The sequence below is a fragment of the Manis javanica genome, chromosome 10 (assembly GCF_040802235.1).
Source record: "Manis javanica isolate MJ-LG chromosome 10, MJ_LKY, whole genome shotgun sequence".
Classification (NCBI taxonomy): Eukaryota; Metazoa; Chordata; class Mammalia; order Pholidota; family Manidae; genus Manis; species Manis javanica.
Window position 1 is genome coordinate 42,922,261 of NC_133165.1, and position 19,206 is coordinate 42,941,466.

General features: G+C 46.9%; 2 protein-coding genes across 6 annotated transcripts; one reads left to right on the top strand and one right to left on the bottom strand.

Annotated features, from left to right (window-relative positions):
- The first annotated feature begins 103 nt into the window (after positions 1–103).
- On the top strand, positions 104–14,031 carry PHKG1 (phosphorylase kinase catalytic subunit gamma 1). 5 transcript variants are annotated; one of them, XM_017674401.3, is made up of 11 exons: positions 104–261; positions 2,720–2,829; positions 3,376–3,554; positions 4,011–4,065; positions 6,380–6,445; positions 6,722–6,885; positions 7,275–7,365; positions 7,503–7,656; positions 7,810–7,935; positions 8,300–8,561; positions 13,892–14,031. In XM_017674401.3, the coding sequence occupies exons 2-10, from the start codon at positions 2,747–2,749 to the stop codon at positions 8,543–8,545; spliced, it is 1,164 nt and encodes a 387-aa protein (XP_017529890.1). In that variant the 5' UTR covers positions 104–261; positions 2,720–2,746; the 3' UTR covers positions 8,546–8,561; positions 13,892–14,031. The 5 variants fall into 5 exon arrangements, with proteins under 5 accessions (XP_017529890.1, XP_017529891.1, XP_073071341.1 ...); XM_017674402.3 differs by having other exon boundaries at positions 8,300–8,565; positions 13,892–14,030; XM_073215240.1 differs by lacking the exon at positions 13,892–14,031 and adding an exon at positions 10,727–10,974 and having other exon boundaries at positions 8,300–8,565.
- Positions 8,939–19,024, bottom strand: SUMF2 (sulfatase modifying factor 2). The gene is given in 9 exon segments (XM_037002841.2): positions 8,939–9,777; positions 10,981–11,125; positions 11,304–11,388; positions 13,177–13,232; positions 14,052–14,138; positions 14,141–14,162; positions 14,533–14,577; positions 15,013–15,127; positions 17,545–19,024. Coding segments are annotated over 9 exon segments (876 nt in total). The 5' UTR covers positions 17,781–19,024; the 3' UTR covers positions 8,939–9,692.
- Positions 19,025–19,206: the final 182 nt, after the last annotated feature.

A 19,206-nucleotide genomic window follows, 5' to 3' on the forward strand; every position in this document is an offset into this window, starting at 1 on the left:
GGTGAGATTGCCTGCCTGACACACTGTCTCTGCTGAGCCTTGGCCTGCATCCCAGGTTTGCAGTTGTAATTTATTTTTGGCACATCAGCCTTCCGTCATCAAGTAGCAAAAGTGCAGAGGAAGAGCAGCAAAATACTCTGCTCTAGTCACAAGTGTTTGCTCGGGACACTCTTCAGCCCTCCGTTGTCCCTTCTCCCCAAGGGGCTCTGGGGCCTTTGGGATTCCTGTCGAGTTCACTCAAAGGCCTGCAAGGACCTAACGGTATGTAGCTGGGTGCTGCTGGGTGAGTGATGGACAAAAGCCAGGCAGCAGGTGGGGAGAGGGAGTCTGTGGAAGAGAAGACATAAACCCCCAAATCCATTATTTCTCCCTTCTGAAGGCAGATGGACCCCGAAGAGTGGCAGCATTGACCCTTGAAGCCCCACTCCGGGATGTTTGTCTACAGAAGATGGGTCCCTATGATTTGTGTTTTCAGACTCTTTAGTTTGGGAGAGGGATGTTATGCTCCATAAAGGACCAGGCTACCTACTCCCATTTAGGGACCCTTTCCAAAGGGGTCTTGGGAAAGACATGGGTGGGGGGCAGGGGTGAGGACAGTAGACAGACACACAAAGTTGGCCCAAGTTAAATCTCCTGCAAGGGGATGGAGCAAGATAAACCTCCCCAAGCCCCCGAAAGAGAAGAGTGTAGCCAGAACTTGGGGAACATGGTCATGGCCAGGGAATGCCAGCTGGGATGGCATCCTGGGGTGGGTCCAGACATACTCTGCCCATGGAGGTCTGGGAGAAGGGCAAGACCTTGTGCTACCCCAGTTTGGGAGGTGGGGAGCACAGATGCCCATTTTGGGAACTTAAACGGACTTGCTAGGAAACGGGCTTGTTTTTACACAAAACAGACACTACTGAACTTGCTGGGGTTGCTGACTGGGGCGGAGGAGGCCTGAAAGCAGCCTGAGCAGCCCAGGCGCCTGCTGTTGGCAGAGACTTGTTATTCCAGTGCTTCCTCTGGTAACCAGGCGCCCGGCAGTGGGGTGCCAGGCTTCCCGGAACAGCCAGCCACAGGTCTGAGGCAGCCGGGCTGTTGCTTGGCTAGTCAGCAAGTTGGCCCCTTGGACAGGACAGGCCTTCTTTGGCAGAAGTGGGACTAGAGACAACTTAGGCCTGCTGCGTGGCAGTCTGTGCCCATTTCCTATCTGCCCCTCTTCCTGGCAGTAGAAGATTTTCTAAATTCCTCAAATCCTGCATCTGAGGTAGGAATTCAGTAGCTAGGGGTCTCTACATTCCTGAAGCCAAGTGGGCCAGCTTCCCAGCTCCATGTCCAGGCCTGAGTGTACTGGCTCTCTGTACAGGAAGCCTTCAGAGCTATTGCACGTTCATGTCTAGACCACTGCAATAAAGCAAATATCTCAATAAAGTGAGTCAAATGAAATTTTTGATTTCCAAGTGCATATAAAAGTTAGGTGTACACTATACTTAGTCTATGTGCAATAGCATTATGTCTAAAAAATGTACATACCTTAACTGAAAAAAAACTTTTTTTTAGCTAAAAAATCCTAACAATCATCTGAGCTTTCAATGACTTGTAATCACTGCACAGATCATCATAACAAATACAATAATAATGAAAAAGCTTGAAATATTGTGAAAATTACCAAAAGGTGACACAGCAACATGAACTGAGCAAATGCTATTGGAAACATGGCACCAATATACTTGCTCAGTGGAGGGTTGCCACCAACATTCAATTTGTAAAAAATGCAGTATCTGTGCAGCACGTGAAAGTGAAGCTCAATAAAACAAGGGATGATTGTACTGCTCCACACTGCGGAAGGACCACTCAGGGATCACTGGTCATCCTTTGGTAGGACATAGGGCATTCTGAGGACAGGCCCATCCTGCTAACAGGACTCTGGACCAAAGGGCTACATACCTCCAACTATTGACTCACATTTAAGGAGCAGCACCTGCTCTGTGCCTACACTGGCATGGTGGGGAGAGATGGCTCAGACATCCTGGAGGAGATCACACGTTAATGGAGGTGACCACAGCACACTGACAAGTGATACCCTCAGGGCACCTGCCACAGTGCTTCTCAAAGAGAATGAATCAGAGAGTGATTAGGAAAGACCTGGTGAAGGACAGAATGAATGAGGGAGGAGCAGTGGGAAACACAGAAAGTGTGTCCTGGAAGGAGGGGTGTTTTCAGGGTAGGACAGTTACGAATGGGGAGAATGAGGAGTGGCCATAGGAGCAGCATATTAAAATGAAATCATGAAGTTTCTCATCTTTTCCACAGAGAGCAGGCAGAGAAAAAGCAGGACCAGCCTCGTCTCCATTGAGAGGAAAGGAAACAGCACTTCAATTTGTCCTCTGCAAAGTTTCTTCATGGTTCTTTATAAAATCAAGAGTGTGCTGGTCTTGTCAGAACTAACCTTGGCTGACTGTCTGGCACTCCTACTAGGGGAGCTGTAGCTTACAGTGAAAACATCTAGGGAGCCACATGGTCACCTGGGGGGTCACAAGAGTTTATAGGCAGTGGGATGAAGCAAGCTGGACTCTTTCTAAAGCCTTTTTCAATTCTTAAACATTTATTTTGAACATTCACAATGGGCCAACCCTGTACCTGGAGATACAAAAATGAGTGAGAATATGTTCAGCCCTCAAAAAGCAGATCCCCTAGTCAGGAAGGCTGACAGTTGCTTTGTGTTCTCCTCCCAAAGCCACTCAGAACCACCCCAAGGCTGAGCATGACCCAGGAGGAGGCACTGCCAGACTCACATTCTGCACAGGGCTTCTACGAGAACTATGAGCCTAAAGAGATCCTTGGCAGGTAAGGCCTAGACTTTCTCCACCAAGTACTGGCCTAGGCTCTAGCAAGCTCTGAAAGCTGGAGCACTTTCTGCCTGACCCTGAACACTGACCCTGCTTCCATCCCCAAAGCACTGTCCACTTGGAGAAACCCTTAGTTTGGTGTCCTGCCCTCCTGAACCAGGGCAGATGAAGGGAGTATAAGAGCACCCAGATCAGAGACCTCTCCCAGCAGGGTTCCCCCGGTGCTGTTGATAAGTACATCTAAACCCAGCTTTGGGCCAGTGCCAGGGATCAAGCATCAGAGGGAAGGTTGTGACCCTAAGAAGGTACAGCTTCTTCCTATGTGCTGAGAAAGAGCACTGAACTAGGAGTCAAAGAGGTTTGAGTCCAGGCTTATTACTTATTAGTTCCAGGCAAATCACTCTCTCTGTGCCTTCTTCATCCTACCATCTCCAAAAGCTCACCGGGAGTTGGGGGCAGGGCAGGACACCTCTGCTGTGGCCTGGACCTGGGACTCCCCCCTGGGGTGAGGACCTCCAGGACCATCTGTCCTCTGCACCCCCAGAGGAGTTAGCAGCGTCGTCAGGCGCTGCATTCACAAGCCCACGTGCCAGGAGTATGCTGTGAAGATCATTGACATCACAGGAGGGGGCAGCTTCAGCTCTGAGGAGGTGCAGGAGCTGCGAGAGGCCACGCTGAAGGAGGTGGACATCCTGCACAAGGTCTCAGGGCACCCCAACATCAGTGAGTGATGGCCCCAAGCCCAAGCAGGGTGCTCCACCATGATTCTGGGAGAAGGACCCTGTTTGAATAACCCAAGTTGGGGAGTGTGGCCCTACCATGAAGCCAGCCAGAAGCATGCTGGTGTCTCCTGCACCAAGGATGCCCAACAGTGCCCTGAGCCTTAAGGTCCCCAGCTCCACCCTCACTGCTTAGAGATCTGGCTCTGTCCAAGTTTCTCTTCCAGACAGACAGAAGGAGTTCCAGGCAGGGCTGAGGCAGGGTTGGGGAATGGAAGTGAGAAGTGCCTGCACCTGCCCTCTCCCCTGGCAGGCCAACTTGAACACCATCTTCTTTGGAAGTCAGCCTCCCACTTTTGAAGTCAGCCCACAGCAACTTTAATTCCCTTACTCCTGTTCCCCTGCTGCCCCTGCCTAGACTCCTCTGCTCCTTGAGACGAGTTAACCATTTCCATTTCAGTACAGCTGAAGGACACTTATGAGACCAACACTTTCTTCTTCTTGGTGTTTGATCTGTAAGTAACCAGCCCTGGAACCAGCCACACCCTGGGGCCTATCAGAGAACCTCCTACTGAGGTCCCCCCAGTGCTTCCTGGAGACCAGCAGCCAGCCTGCTATACTGTGGATGCCAAGTAGGATCACAAATGCTTTAAGCAGATCAGCCCCTGGGGTCAGGCTGCCAGGTTCTGAATTCTGTGTCCACCACTTATGGGCTGGATGATTTCTTTAAGTATCAGTTTTCTCAGCAGTGTTACAGAAGTAATAATAAGGGCAGAGTGACTGACACAATGTAAATACTAGTAATCAGTAATTACAATGATGATGACAGTGGTGATGACATTCAATACTTACTCTAGACATGGAGGATATAGCAATGAGCCAGACACACTTCATATAATAATTTTCATAGGGAGTGAAGAGAAAGCAATCAAATAAGCCATGGGGCACATGGTTATGTATATGTACATACATGTAAAGCAAAACAGGGGCTACAAGAGGTAGGGCTTCTTCAGATGGAGCAGTCAGGAGGTGGCCTGAGCAGAGACCTGGATGAAGTGGGGGAGGAATCAGAGCCAAGACCTGGAGAAGGAGCTTTCCAGCAGAGGGATGAGCCAGAGCAATGGCCCAGCTGGAGGGCTCAACATGCTAGAGGAGCAGCGAGGAAGTTGGGGTGGGGGACTGAAGCAAGCTGTGGCAATGGCGGGAGGCAAGGTTGTCAGCACCAAAGACCAGATTCTCCAGCATTTTAGCTATGGTAAGGACTTGGAGGACCAAGAGCAGGAAGGTGATGTGATCTGACTTTTGAAAAGGATCCCACTGACTGTAAGGAGGCAGGAGTGGAAGAATACCAGCAAGTATTTTTAAGCAAGAGGCCCACCAGGAAGGCCAGTGGTCAAATTTTATTTGGGGTTGTGGTTCCAAGATTGACATCATCAATGTCACTATTCCCCTGCTTCTGCACCAACAGGTGCAAAAATCAGCTCAACACAGGGCTGCTGCCCACTGGGGGAACTATGAGCATTTTAGCTCTGAGAGCCTCTGTTTTCTCAAGAAAGGACTAGTGATACTAACTACTTCGCTTATCCCCAGGCTCTAATCATCAAAACTGAACAAAATAAAGTGCTCTGTGAATGGTGCATCCAGACATCATTTTTATTAGAAATTTTTCCAAGGGAACTCTCCAGCTCCTTGTTGAGTCCTCACAATAACACTGCACAAATCATTGTTGTAGGGGTGTCTCAATATCTCCATACATAACAGCTAACTCAGGGACTGGATTTCCTGGAGAAAACAATTCAAATAGATTTTATATTGTTGGAACATTTCATATTGTAGCCAGACCAAATATGTGCAGTATTATTTTACTTGGAGACACAATTTAGCTTGGCATGTGTGTCCAATTAAACCACAAGCTCAGGGAAGGCAGGAGGCTGTTGATGTGCCCTGCACAGTCTCCAGTGCTTTCTGCTGCAGCCGTGCTAATAGTGAGTGCTCCTAGTGTTTTTAAAATGAAAAAAACTAATTCACACATTGCCTTTTAGGAACACAGTACAGATGCTGTATAAAACAAGGCTCACTGCTATAAATAAGAGGTTGTCTCCTCAAACAGATCCCTCCTCCCTGCCCCACAGGCTCAAGGGTTTTCTTGCCTCTGTGACACTGGCCAAATCCCTTGTGCCTTGGGAATCCCACTGTTTTCCTTGAAGAGGCAAGTGGGAGGGGTAGGATGCACTTTGCCTATTTAATTAATGGAGACTTTCTGTGATCCCTCCAGACTTGACCAGCTGCAACCGTCCCAACTCTGCTCAGTGGTTCTGTCCTGTAGAGCCCTTGGGAGCAGCTCAAATGTCTCTAACCTTTGAAGTCACTTGGGGAAACTATTTTTAACACTGTCCTGAGTTGCCCTTTAAGGCGTAACTAGCTTGTTCTAACAGAAACCTCTTTGTAGATCATCCCAAGGAAGGAGAAGATTGAATCCTGAAATAGGCAAAATGTTTTTCCTCCAACACTTGCACTTTCATTTGTTCCTGGGAAAAATTAGGATATTCTTGTCCTTCTCATCTCAGTCTGAGGCCTTGGTCCAGTGGCTCAGTGGCCCTGAAAGACTGGAGTCTATGCTGTCACTTCCACAGATGGCGGACACTCACATGGTACTATCCCACCCCTCCAGCATCCCTTACTCTTCTTCCAGTCTTCCAGGACAACTTCTCCACTCACTTCCCCAGACCTTGGCCCTTCATAGGGAGAGACCCACTTTGCCTTGGGAGGTATGAGGGTAGGAAACAGCTCTCTGGGGGTGGGTGGTCTTGGGACCCTCTGTCTCCACAGGATGAAGAGAGGGGAGCTTTTTGATTATCTTACCGAGAAGGTCACCCTGAGTGAGAAGGAAACCAGGTAAGGATCCATTTGCCTCTCTCCCCACTCCCTGCCCCCGAGCCTGTTGCTACAGGTACCAAGGTCTTGGAGGGGGCATGGCATGCACTGGTCTGGGCTGGGGGTGTGCACTGCTGGCTTTTGTAGCCTCCCTCTCTCCTTGGCTCAGCCTAGATGGTCCTGGCCTGTCCTGAGTGCTCCCTCACTTGCAGTCTGGCTGCTATGTGGGCTTTGGTTTCCCTGCTTGTTCCCTGCCCCTGCAGAGGGATAGAGTAACATGTGCCTGTCCCACTTCAGAAAGATTATGAGAGCCCTGCTGGAAGTGATCTGCACCTTACACAAACTCAACATTGTGCATCGGGATCTGAAGCCTGAGAACATCCTCTTGGATGATGACATGAACATCAAACTCACAGACTTTGGCTTTTCCTGCCAGCTAGAGCCAGGAGAGAAGCTGCGAGGTCTGGTAACATGGCCTTGGCCCATGTCAGGGCCTTAGACTCCCTCATCCACTCTCCCAGGAAGAGACTACCTGGATTTCTCCCTTTGTTCTTCTCCCCCCAAAACAAAAATTTCATTTCAGAGCTAGGTATCTTTTCAGGTAAACCCTCTTCCCAGGATTGAGCTGAGCCAGGCTCCCACTGCCTGAGATCCATGCCAGGATGACATGACCAGGGAGCCAGCAGGCAGCCCTATGAGCCAGCATCTGCCCATGCCCATGGCCCTGAAGTTGGCCAGTGTTAGAAGTCCCAGCCCAAGCACCATTTCAGTTCCACCTCTGTTGTTTCTTTGGACCTTTCTCTTCCAAGTGTCCCAGGCTGACCTATCTTGATGGTAACTACTCCTGCAGAGGTCTGTGGGACCCCCAGTTACCTGGCCCCTGAGATCATTGCGTGCTCCATGAATGACGACCACCCAGGCTATGGGAAGGAGGTGGACATGTGAGTGTGTTGGGGGGAAGGAGGTGACCCGTAGGGACAGGTACTCCCACAGCCAGGAGCACCTGGCTGGGGAAGGGAGGAAATAGTGGGAGCTCTGAGTGGCCCTACTACCCTTTTCCCTGTGCACCTGGGGCCAGGTGGAGCACAGGGGTCATCATGTACACCCTGCTGGCTGGCTCCCCACCCTTCTGGCACCGGAAGCAGATGCTAATGCTGAGGATGATCATGAGTGGCAACTACCAGTTTGGTTCACCTGAATGGGACGATTATTCGGACACCGTGAAGGATTTGGTGAGAAGCCAGGCCCTCTGGCTCCCGGGCCCATGCATGGGGAAAAGTCCACAACGCAGGAAGGAGAGGATGCCATGCCACAGGATGGGGGAGATTGCCAGGAGGGACCCCAATCTTTGGAAGTGCTGGTGAGGGCCCTGCCTTTTGGTTCAGGTTTCCCACTTCTTGGTGGTGAGTCCCCAGAGCCGCTATTCAGCAGAAGAGGCCTTGGCACACCCCTTCTTCCAGCAGTATGTGGTAGAAGAAGTACGTCACTTCAGCCCCCGGGGCAAGTTCAAGGTACTGAAACTCCCACCCACCGAGGGCCTCGGGGCAGCTGCTGCTGGCCCTGAAGTCCAAGCCTACAAGTCCTTCCTTTCCCCAGAGTTTCCAGGGTACCTGCCCTTCCCCTCCCACCCATTCCTGTAATGGGTCCAGTTCAATTTCTAGCTCAGAGAACAGATATTAAGTGACTGGCTCCAACAGCCTCATCCCTGCAGATGTGGAGTGGAGGGGTAGGCATGGGAGTGGGAGGGACACTAGGAAGGGCCCAGCAAAAGCCGTGCAATCTTCTTGGCAAACAAGCTCAGGCCTCCCGCACTGGATGGGGAGGCAGACAGGCCCCCAGGGGCTGGGTCCAGTTCTCAGTCCTGGATTTCCACAGGTGATCGCTCTAACAGTGCTGGCTTCAGTGCGGATCTACTACCAGTACCACCGGGTGAAGCCCGTGACCCAGGAGATTGTCATCTGTGACCCTTATGCCCTCCGGCCTCTGCGCCGACTCATTGATGCCTATGCTTTCCGAATCTACGGCCACTGGGTGAAGAAGGGCCAGCAGCAGAATCGGGCCGCCCTCTTTGAGAACACACCCAAGGCTGTGCTTCTCTCCCTGGCTGAGGAGGACTACTGAGGGGCTGACACGAGGGGTAGGTAGGTGCGGGCCAGCAGGGAGAAAAAGCCACAGAAATGTAGCTGAAGGAGTGAGATCATGTCCGGCCTCTGTCCAAAGGGGACACTTGGCCCTGGCCAGAACTCTTGGAATTGGGGCCACTATCCCCTTTCAGAGGCTCTGCACAAGAAGAGGAGGGTGCTCCCATTACACATGGGAGGTGCAGTGAGGGCCAGGCCCCACAGAGTGGGAACTAGATGTGGTTTGAGAGTCAGGAGCCCTTCTGCTTCTCCACTTCCCAGCTCCACTGTACCCAGCTCATTTCTCCTCAAGGGCGACCCAGAGTTCCTGACACTCAGATGCACTTCCCTTAGGGTCCTAGGGTGAGGATAAAAGACAGAACAATCTGACATACACAATCACAGGAGATTTTACTGATTTCATGACATCTAGTGCCACCAAGGGAGCATGTTCTTCTCTGGGAACATGTGTTTGGAGGCATATGGAAGGCATATTAATAGAAAGGGAAGCTTCTGGTATTTGTCTTCATGGAGTTACTTACTTTTTGACTCACACGATGTGTAGTTTCTCCTGGGAAGTCATTTGGTTTTCCTTACCTTTTAAGGCTGTACTTTGAAGAGCCCAGTTATTGTATTTTACATAGAGTAGAAAGTAGGTTCCTTCAGAGGCACATGAAACACTACAAATGAGGCAAACGAAGGAAGTATTCCTTTTATGGCAATTTGCTGGGAAAATAAAGAGGACTGGGGAAATTCTCCTGTGAGAAAACAACGCCAGATCCCTGAATCAGATACTGAGAAAGGAGAGGAACACCTTTAAAAGTTTTAACAAAACACCTTTCAGAGCACTCTGCCCCAGTTTGAGTATTTGGTCTCTATCTGGTTAATATTTGACCTCTAAGAGAAACACCCAGCTCTTGGACACAATCAGTAAGTTCGGTCCCATCTCCAAGACACGGTGGCACCCCTCCCCTGAGGTCAGTCCTTTCCTGCTCTGGAGAGAGGTGCCTGCCACAGAGGGATGGGGAAAGGGACGGTGGTCATTCCTGAGGCTGAAGTTGAAGAGCTTGGAGTTTGACTGTGTTTGGACTGTGGCCAGGGAGTGATATGGGTACCACAGGGGACTCGTGTTGGCTCTGCATGGCTGCTCACAGCTCCCCAGGCAGGCGGCCTACACTGGAAGCACAGCAGAAACCTAGGTTGTCTGAGGCTGAATCTGGAGTGTTGCCCATCCTGCCAGCAGAAAAAGGGAGAGAGAATGTACATTTGTTGAGAAAGAGTACTGGGCCCTTACTTTCCTGCTCATCCTCCTAGGGAACTGCTGTGGTTTGGGGTGCTTGAAGATTGGGGAGGGCATGGTCTGCAAAGAAGCCCTGGGTGAGGGCACTCCTGGGGTACAAAGGATAAGGAGGGACCCAGGACAGGGTGGAGGAAGTGAGAGTGGTCCTCAGAGATTGCCCTGGAAGGCAGGAAAGGCAATGACTAATAAGTTTGATCCCCCCCAAAAACCCCAAATCAAAATAAACATTGATTGTCCATAGTTTAGAATAACTCAGCAGAAACAACTTGTCAGCAGGAAGTGGGAATTTCATGGTGCCAATCAGTACTTGACACTTTTCAAAGAACTTTCACCTTTCACCTATATTCATATTTCTTCATTGCCATTTCCCAACTGCTCTGGAAGGCAGGATTATTTGTTCACATTAAACAGACCCAGAATCAGATACTAGAAAGATTTAACTGTCTTGCCCATTGCCAACCACTGCTTGAGCAGCATGACAGAATCAGTGGTAAACTCAGTTCCCAGGCCTGTAGCTTCCCTACATTTTGTCTTAAAAAAGGAGGTGAGGAAACCCACATGCCTCAATGTGTCAAAGAAATGTCTGCATACCTGATACCCTGAGGCCACGGAAACAGTGGCCTTGCTACAATCTGTATGGAACAAAGGAGTAGAAAGAGTCCTTGAAGGGAAACTTGGGAGCCTGGGACTCTGCTATTCAGGTGTCACCACTAACCATCTGTGTGAAATAAGCAGGACCACTCCAAGTCTATTTTTCCTTGATTGTAAAACAAAATGGTTGTAGAAAATGACTTTTCATGTGCTTTCCAGTTTAAAGAGTCAGTATTTCCATGACCATTGGCCATGACCCACTGATGTGGCCACTCCACTTCCCTCCCTCAGCAAACCTAGCTGTGAGGACAAGAGGAGAAATCCATATAATTAAGATGTTGGACACAAAGTCTCCCTTGGTGCTGAAAGTTGGCAAGAAAAGGCGCAAGGTGTCCTGGGCTCTTTTGCTTTTCACAACAAGGGCTGCTTGCTTTCTTTGCTGTACCCTCAACTCCTGGTGGAGGCAGAGGTGTGGAAGCAGTACCAACACAGCTCTGGTGCCACCTGTACTCTGGGATACAAGGACTCGGCCCTCAGCCTCTCACCTGGTGATGACCCGGGCCCAGTGATTTGCAGAGCCATCAACTGTGTCGATCCAGGATGCACCCCGGAGGACAAGCATGTCCTGGTCAGCAGCCTGGTATGGTGAGGCTGTCTTCTCCCACACATTGCCCATGAGGTTATAGAGCCCTGCAGCATAGCAGGTGGGTCAGTCCCTCACTGGAAGTACCACACCCTCCTGTCCTACTCATCAGCCCTGGGGAGAAAATACTTCCCTGGTGGTGCTTCTCTCTGCCTCGTCTATCAGACAGAAAGATCCCACCAAACAATTTGTGAGTGTTGACAGGAACCTGATGGGACATCTTACCATAGTTATTCTGTGGGGGGAAAGCATTCACTGGGGAGACCCCATGGAAGCCATCCTCAGCCTTGTCACCCTTAAGGAACTTTCCCTGAGTGGGAGAAAAAGATTTACCATCCTGTCCCAAGGCAGGTGTTCCTTCCTGCCCAAGGGAAAACCAAGGTGATTTTGCTGTATTATCTGGAGTAGGGGGAAAGGCATAGGGAAGCGACCTGAGGTTCCCATCCTCAGCTCCCAAACCAGCTGCCTCATGCCCCCACATGACCTCCTGGCTGGATTTAGGAAGTGGGTGGTTACCTGGGCCCACCCTTCTACTTTCTCTGCCCCTCTGCATCAAACCCTGTGCCATGGTGCCTAGGGAAGAAAGGATCCTCTTCCTGTCCTCTGTGCCTGGCACACCCCTTATCAGGAATATCGGTGCCCATGCTGTGCTCTCCTGTACCAGCTCCTTCCCTCCTCCACCACCAGGTTTAACTCACCCACCTGACTCTACCTTCCTCATCTGTTCTTCTTTACCACCAAAATTCTTGAAAAACCAACATATATTTGCTGATGCAATTTCTTCAACTTGTTCATTCTTTCTATTGTTAAAACTGGGGCTCAGTTGCCACCACACTATGGAAGCTGCTCTTACTAAAGGGAGGAGGAAGAAATCGTAACTTACTAAAAATCTATTTCATGCTAGGGCTGCTATATTTATCTCTTAATTTAATCCTTACAAGGTTGTAAGGCAAGATTTTCTCCCTTTAAGAACTAGCAATTGAGGCTCAAAATGAATAATTTATCAAAGATTGTACAGTGAGTAAGGCAGATGTGTTTTTCCACAAAGCTCTGATCCCAAGACCATGTGAATGGTTAGTAGCTGCAGGCCCTTTTCAATGCTTCCTCCTAAAATGCTGCTGCTGTGTTCCTCTTACTTTGCAGAGTCTTCCTGGGAAATAATCTTACCTAAGGTACATGCTGATGACTCTCAGCCCATTTGCTATGACCCAAACTGTCCTAAGTGCTCCTATTTTCAACCTTTGACTAGGCATACAACTGACCTAAAGGCATCCTAGCTAACCTAGGGACAGAACTTGACTCTAAACTGATCAAGTTCTGTCCCTCTGACCCAATATGCATATTATCCATCCTGGATAAGGGTTGCACCAGCACCTGGATAGTTCATGCTTGAATCCGACTCTCTTCCACTTCTCCACATTTGATTAATTACCAAACCTTGTCTATCTTCTTGGGCATGCCTCTCAATTCCACTTCCACTTAATTCAAGCATTCATAATCCCTGGGCCATTGTCACAGCCTCGATTAGAGACCCTCTGCCCCCAGTGCAGCACTGTTTTATCTGGCCCTGCACAAATGAGCAATGATTAGTATCCCCCTGAATCAAATGATGTTGTTACTCTCATTTAAAAACCTCTGTTCCCACTGCCTAGAGGGTAAAATCTACAACCATATCTTGACATACCTGGTCCTGCATAATCTGCCTCCAACCCATTGTCTACCTCATCTCCTACACCTCCCATTTCCTGTGCTCCTGCCTCTCTGAGTTTGTCATGTTTCCAAACACACAGTACCCTCTCCAAGTACAATGCCAACACTCATGTTTCTTCTGCCTGCAATGTCCTTTCCTCTGCTTTTTACTTGGCAAACTCTAATCAGCTCAAATGTCTCCTTTATGAAGTCACCCCCAGGACTGGCAGGCAGCCCTTTCTGAGCACACTGCATATCTTTAGCAAGTAGCACTACCACACTGTCTTTTGCGTTACCAGTTACTGGTTGCCTCAGAACTCAAAATCCTCTGAATCTCTCAATGCCTAGCTTACAGCAGGCCTCAATCAATGCTTTGAGAAAGGACAGGCGTGAGGAGTGTATTTCTTACCTGCCACAGGTTGGTGTGGTTTGGCTGGAACTGGTTACCCCATGGGTAAACCTGACCTGCCAGGAGAACAAGATCACAGCAGAGGGAGAGGTGAAGAGTTGGGTAAGAAGGGAAAGACAGAGAGAGGGAGGAAACACAAGGAAGTCAGAAGGCAATGAAGAGTGAAATTACCTTTATTTCCCATGTCTGTCCCCTTCATTCACTGTATTGCATTCAGAACCCCTGGCCTCCTGATTTGCTCCAGGACAGTGCAATCTGAGGTGTGGTTCGACTAATGTCAGTTCTAAAAACTATTTGTTACCAGTGCATGTTGACATAAATACAGGAATTGAGAATAAGCATTGAGAAACTTGTTAAGTGGATTTAGACTGGATAAACAAACAAGCAACCTCACTTATCACATTAATAACTTAGTTGGTACAGCCAGTGTTCATTCAAAGAGTGCAGAGGTCCTGATTATGGCAATTGCTATTTCACTCATAACTTTTTGTTCAGTTAGGATTGCAGAACAACAAAGTTATGGGCAAATAGTGATTCTTTATACTACTATCTATACATCTATGGAAAAAGCAGTTTGGGTAATTCTTTTCTTTTTCCTACATATTTTATTATATTAATTGAAATGTAACATGTCTATGGAATTGCCAAGAAAAACAAATTCTATGTTTTTCATTTGATTTTTCCAGTTATTAATTTTTATGGCTTTATTTTACAGAAGTACTGGTCTGGGATGGATTAGAAGTGAAAACAAACACTGGCCTTCACCACACAGTTAAGGCAGCACTGGACCTATGGAGCACAGAACCCACCCTTCAAAGTGCCCCATGCAGGGCAGGATGAGAGAATAAAGGGAAATGGCCTGGACATCTCTACACCCTTCAAGCCCCACTGTTTCCCCCGCCAAGCACAGTAGGCACGAGCATCATTCCAGCTCACATGTACCACTGGAAGCTCCAGTCTCGGATGCCAGAGCTGGGACCTGCAGGCTGATAGCAAGAATGAAGTGAGACAGACAGGCTTCTGGGAGCTCACCGAAGTCTAATGAAGGCTAGGCTTGGGGTGCCTCTGTTCAGCTTTTACCACTAGATGGAGCAAGGAAATCAGAAAAGTCAGCCTGGTGAATGAGGAGAAGTACAAGAATGAAAAAGAGGAGACTTAACATGAGACATAGGAGAAAGAGCAATGGGAAAAAGGATTAGGACAGAAGAAGCAGGGCTGCTTGGCTGTTTCCCTGAAATTTCTCTGCAATCCTTTTTAACTCAGTATTCCTAGATGGGCAAGGAGTCTAGGGAAGCCAGACCTCCAGAGTTAAGAGTCAACAGGGTTAGAAAACAAGGTAAAGGAACCACGTCTTACCTGCCTCCAGAATGCCCTTTCTACTGGAAGCCACCAGAGAGCAGACTGCAAAAAAGGAGAAGCATGACTACATGATGCTCTGACCCAGCCAGGGTACCTTCCTGACTGACTCACTAGCTGGGAGAGCAGACTCTGGGCTGCAACTCAGGTGGCCCATGAGAAGTTGTGCCGGCAATCTTTAAAGTGAGACAGCTCACCACCCTTATTAGAGGTGGCCTCTCAAAAAGTTCTCTTGCCAGGTCAGGGATTATCTTGAATCTTATATGTATATGGATCTCTACATAGTCTCACTATGCAGGAAGGGTTAACTTCCTGGGAGTGTGAAATCATCTGCTTCTCCCAGGAAGGTTTTCTCTTGCTTGCTCCCTACCTCAAGCTCTCAGGTTGGTTTACTGCAGCCCAGGTGACCCTTTTTCCTACAGGATTCTCTGTCCAGGTCCCACACCCATGCCCTCAGCTTGCAAGCCCAGGTTCTCTCACTTCCATTTTCTGGGTTGCTTTGTTTCTATGCTAATCGGAGACAAAGTCCTCAAACACAAAGCTCCATCCAAACATCTCAGCCTCTGTCCGGTACGTTTTCTCCCTGACAAACTCCCTGAGAAGAAATATTTCACTTGGCTCAGCTGATAGGATTCTGCTCCCTAACCTCACCCTCTCCTGCTCCAGAAGACCTCATATACCTTCATCCTATAAATCACATTATCACAGTTTTCATGAACTCCAAGGAATTAACCTGAAAGCCTGAGCAAGAGATTTTCTTTTAAAAAGCTATTGCTATAGGTGCAATTCACACACAGCAAAACTCACTATTTAATGCATAGTTTTACAAGTACTAACAGAGCATATAGTCACTATCACTATCAAGATACACAGCAGTTCTATCAACCACCCCTCAAAAGTCCCCTGTGCCCCTGCAACCACTTATCTGCTTTTTGTCTCTATGGTTTTGCCTTTCCCAGAATATAAATTCACATACATTGAACCAACAGAATGCAGTTTTGGGGCCTGCCTTCTTTCACTTAGCATGATGCTTCTGAGATTCACCCATGTTAGTGCCAGCATCTGTAGTCTGTTTCTTTTTATTGCTGAGTACAATTTCATTGTACAGATGTACTACATTTTGTTTATGTGTTCACTAGTTGCAGACCATTTGAGTTATCTCCAGTTTTGAAAAATATGCTGAGAAGATTTAAGAGTAGGGAATGATTTCTTCTGAGAGGACTTCTTCACATACTTAATCTCACAACAATCATAGAAGGGAGGCAAAACAGGTGTTATTATCCCCACCTGACAGATGAAAGAAACTGAGTCAAACAGAAATGACTTGCTGAGAATTTAGAACGGATTTTCACATATTTTGGTATGGCTTAGCAAATTTCAGCACGTGGACTGCCAAGGTAAGATGGATTGTTTTCATTGGACTATTAATACCCCATCTATGCCAGCCTTCTGGTATGAGAAGATATTCTTTAGCTATCAAAGGAGCATTGAAGAATGGGAGGTGGTGATCAGATTTTGTAGTAATAGCTATTTACCAACCTCAGAGCATCTGAACAGTTTGAGAATCTTTTACCAGAGAGACAAAGACAAATTATGGGTTCTAAGCAAACTTTAGGGGCTTTCTGGAAGTGACACTGTATTTCTATCATAAGATAGGTCATAATTTGAAATACAAAAGTATACGTACTGTGCATCTATCTAGATACCTACTTCTGGTTGTCATGATATGGTGCAAGTCTGAGCAGAAACAATTTCTCTTTCAATTTTAATAACTTTTCTGTTTAAAAATACTTCTACAAGGCATATATAAGCTATGCACATTGTATTGCAGAAAATGAGAAAATATAGGTAGGCAGAAAGAAAAAACTTAAAATCATCCATTACCACACCTACTAAGATATGTCCTTCCTTAGGCTCCTCCCTCCCCAACAAAGATTTCTAAATAGCTTTAAAATGGTGCTTCCCTGAAATTATCACTTGGAAGTCATAAAAACATAGGCAAAATCTGTCAACTAATGCAGTGTTGCACCTTCCAGTTCTTTTTTAATGCTACACATTCTATATACATAGTTTTAAAAAATGGGATTACACCCTATCATGTTTTGTAAGATGCTTTCATTACTTAATATCACATAAATATCTCTTTTTGACAACAGGTTCTTAATGGCTGCAAGGTATTCTGTTATATTGATCCATTACATTTATGTGATCATTAAATTGTTAATATTTGCTTACAATGTCATCTTTTTAGCTAAATGTTTTTGACAACCTTAATTCCTTAAGAGAAATCGCTAGAGAGCAATCACTCACTATCAAAGGGCCTGAGGAATACCCCAACAATCCTTGTGTCTCCTGAATAAATTTTTCCTCATTAACTTTTTATCTGGAAAAGTTTTAAGTCCACAAAGGTTAACATTTAAGTCAGTTCCCAGATTGACTTTACTGTCTTCCTCTTCCCTCCCTTTCCTTTCCCCTCCTCTCTGTACATCCCACCCTGAATCATTTGAAGAGAAGTTACAGAAATCTTCTGGATCATTTTCTACTTTTCCATATCCAAAACATATCACCTTGGGGAAACTGAGACAGCTCAATCCATTCTTAGGTCGAGCTGGAACCACAATGTTTGACTCCTAAAACAATGTCATTTCCCTAAGTAAATATAAAGGGAATTTAAGGGACTCTCAGCTAGTATGACCCTTTTTCCAATCCTTTTTTCCTGGTTGAAGAGGCTTCTGTTCAGTGTTTGATTTCTGCCCATACTTCTCAGTTATGCCTAGTGTAATAAAAAATCCACTGGCTCAAGAGCCATGGGATTTGAATTTTAGGCCTAGCTCTGCCCCTAACAGAGAGGTAGGTAAACTTCTTTGGACTTCAGATTCTTCATCTGAAAAACTGCTAGTAACACTTATCCCATAGTACTACTGCAAAGATAATGTGATAGTGGACAAGCTAGATTCCTTTCGGGGATTAGGAAAGAAGATTAGAAAGAACATTTACTATACCTGGAAGAACACCTCGTACCTGAAATCTTTGTTGGTGACAGGAAATATGTCAATGGCAAAGGGTTTTACTGTCACCTCCCGAACAGGCCCTTCATCATCTCTGCCATCTGGTGAATTTGTTCCCATCTGGAATCTCCCACCTGGTAGCTGGACCATGCTAGTAGCCTGCCCATTCCCTACAGAGAAAAAGGAGTCATCAGCAATATATGTAAAGGTTGCAATATTTGGATCATATGTAATACTCATAATGGTATAATAAAAAATGAAGGCTTAAAAAGATGGCTTTAAATTTGTGTTCTGTCAATTTGCTGGGTGACCTTAGGCAAATTACTTAATCTGAGTTTCAATTTCAATTTCTTCATCTATAAAATGGGGATAACAGTTATTTTCATAGGTGTGGCTGTATAAATTAAAATAACACATAAGAAATGTTGAGGACTTGTTAATTATTCAACAAATGTTTTATTTCTCCATTCTTCTCCACAGCCCTTTGTCCCAGCTACGTAGATCTACACACTATACCCTGAAATAAGGCATCGAGCACCTTTCAGCCCATACTACTGCCCATGCTGTTTCTCTGCCTCCTCTCCAACTGTCGAACTCTTATCAATTCTTAATGATTTTCACCATTATAACATATGCTCCAGAAAAGAAAGAACACCTCTTCTGCCCATGTATCCCTGGCACCTAACACCAGAGCACAATAATTGAAAGAGCGCCTTTGGACTTGCTGTTTCAACACCTCAGAAAATCACACTGAAAAGATCTTTAACTCAACCTTCTTTTTAACAGGAGGAAACCAAAACCCAAAAAGGAAAATATCTTAATAAGCTAGTTAGCAGGACACAGGACTAGATCCAGGTCTCTTTACCTCTAGGCCAGTGCTATTTTCACTAGACCACACTTCTCTGGGTTGATGTACTACTTTATGGTTATGTTTCTACATAAGGATATTTAAGTACCACAAGTTCCTCAAAGGCACAGTCCATGTCTTTTCATGTCTCTCAGGATCCTATCTTTGGCCCTCTTCTAATTCTGACTCACTCACTCTGATGATTTCATCCACTTCAAGAGGAAAAACAATGGAGCAACAAAGTCTCAGATTAAAAGGAAATTAAGAAACGACATACAATTGTAATGTACGACCTTCATTTGGACACTAATTCAACCAGTGAACTGTAATTAAAAAACACTTACAGTAGGTGAATTGGAACACTAACTGGATGTTTAATATTAAGAAGCACTCTTAGTATTTTAGGTGACAAAAGAATTTGACATTGCTTCGGTGGGTGCGTGTGACTTGTTTTCTTTTTGGCTTGTCAAGCTATTTACGAGTAATACCGCATAATTCCTGAATTCACTTCAAAATGGCCCCAGGGTAAGGGGAAAGTGGGAGATAACCGAATACTAGCTACTGTTATTTAAACCAGGAGACGGGTATGTGGGGCCTCGTTATATTCTCCATTTTAAGTTCGAGAGATCCAAAATAATACAAGTAAAAAAGAAATGAGCTATGAGTTAACCAGCCAAGCTAGCCGCCTCCGGCTGCTCTCACCCGCGCAGGAAGCGGGCTGAGGGGTGACGTCTCATCCCTCCAGGCGGGGCGTTGCACTCGTTTCCTGTTGCCTCCCGGGCAAATGGCGCCAGGGCAGGCGGGCAGGCCGGCACACTA

What these genes read in the sequence shown, in the direction of transcription:
- PHKG1 (XM_017674401.3), top strand. Translation starts at nt 2,747, where the DNA reads ATGACCCAGGAGGAGGCACTGCCAGACTCACATTCTGCACAGGGCTTC. An exon ending in CTGAGTGAGAAGGAAACCAG is followed by an intron (nt 6,446 to 6,721) that starts GTAAGGATCCAT and finishes GTCCCACTTCAG; the next exon opens with AAAGATTATGAGAGCCCTGC. An exon ending in CGGACACCGTGAAGGATTTG is followed by an intron (nt 7,657 to 7,809) that starts GTGAGAAGCCAG and finishes CTTTTGGTTCAG; the next exon opens with GTTTCCCACTTCTTGGTGGT.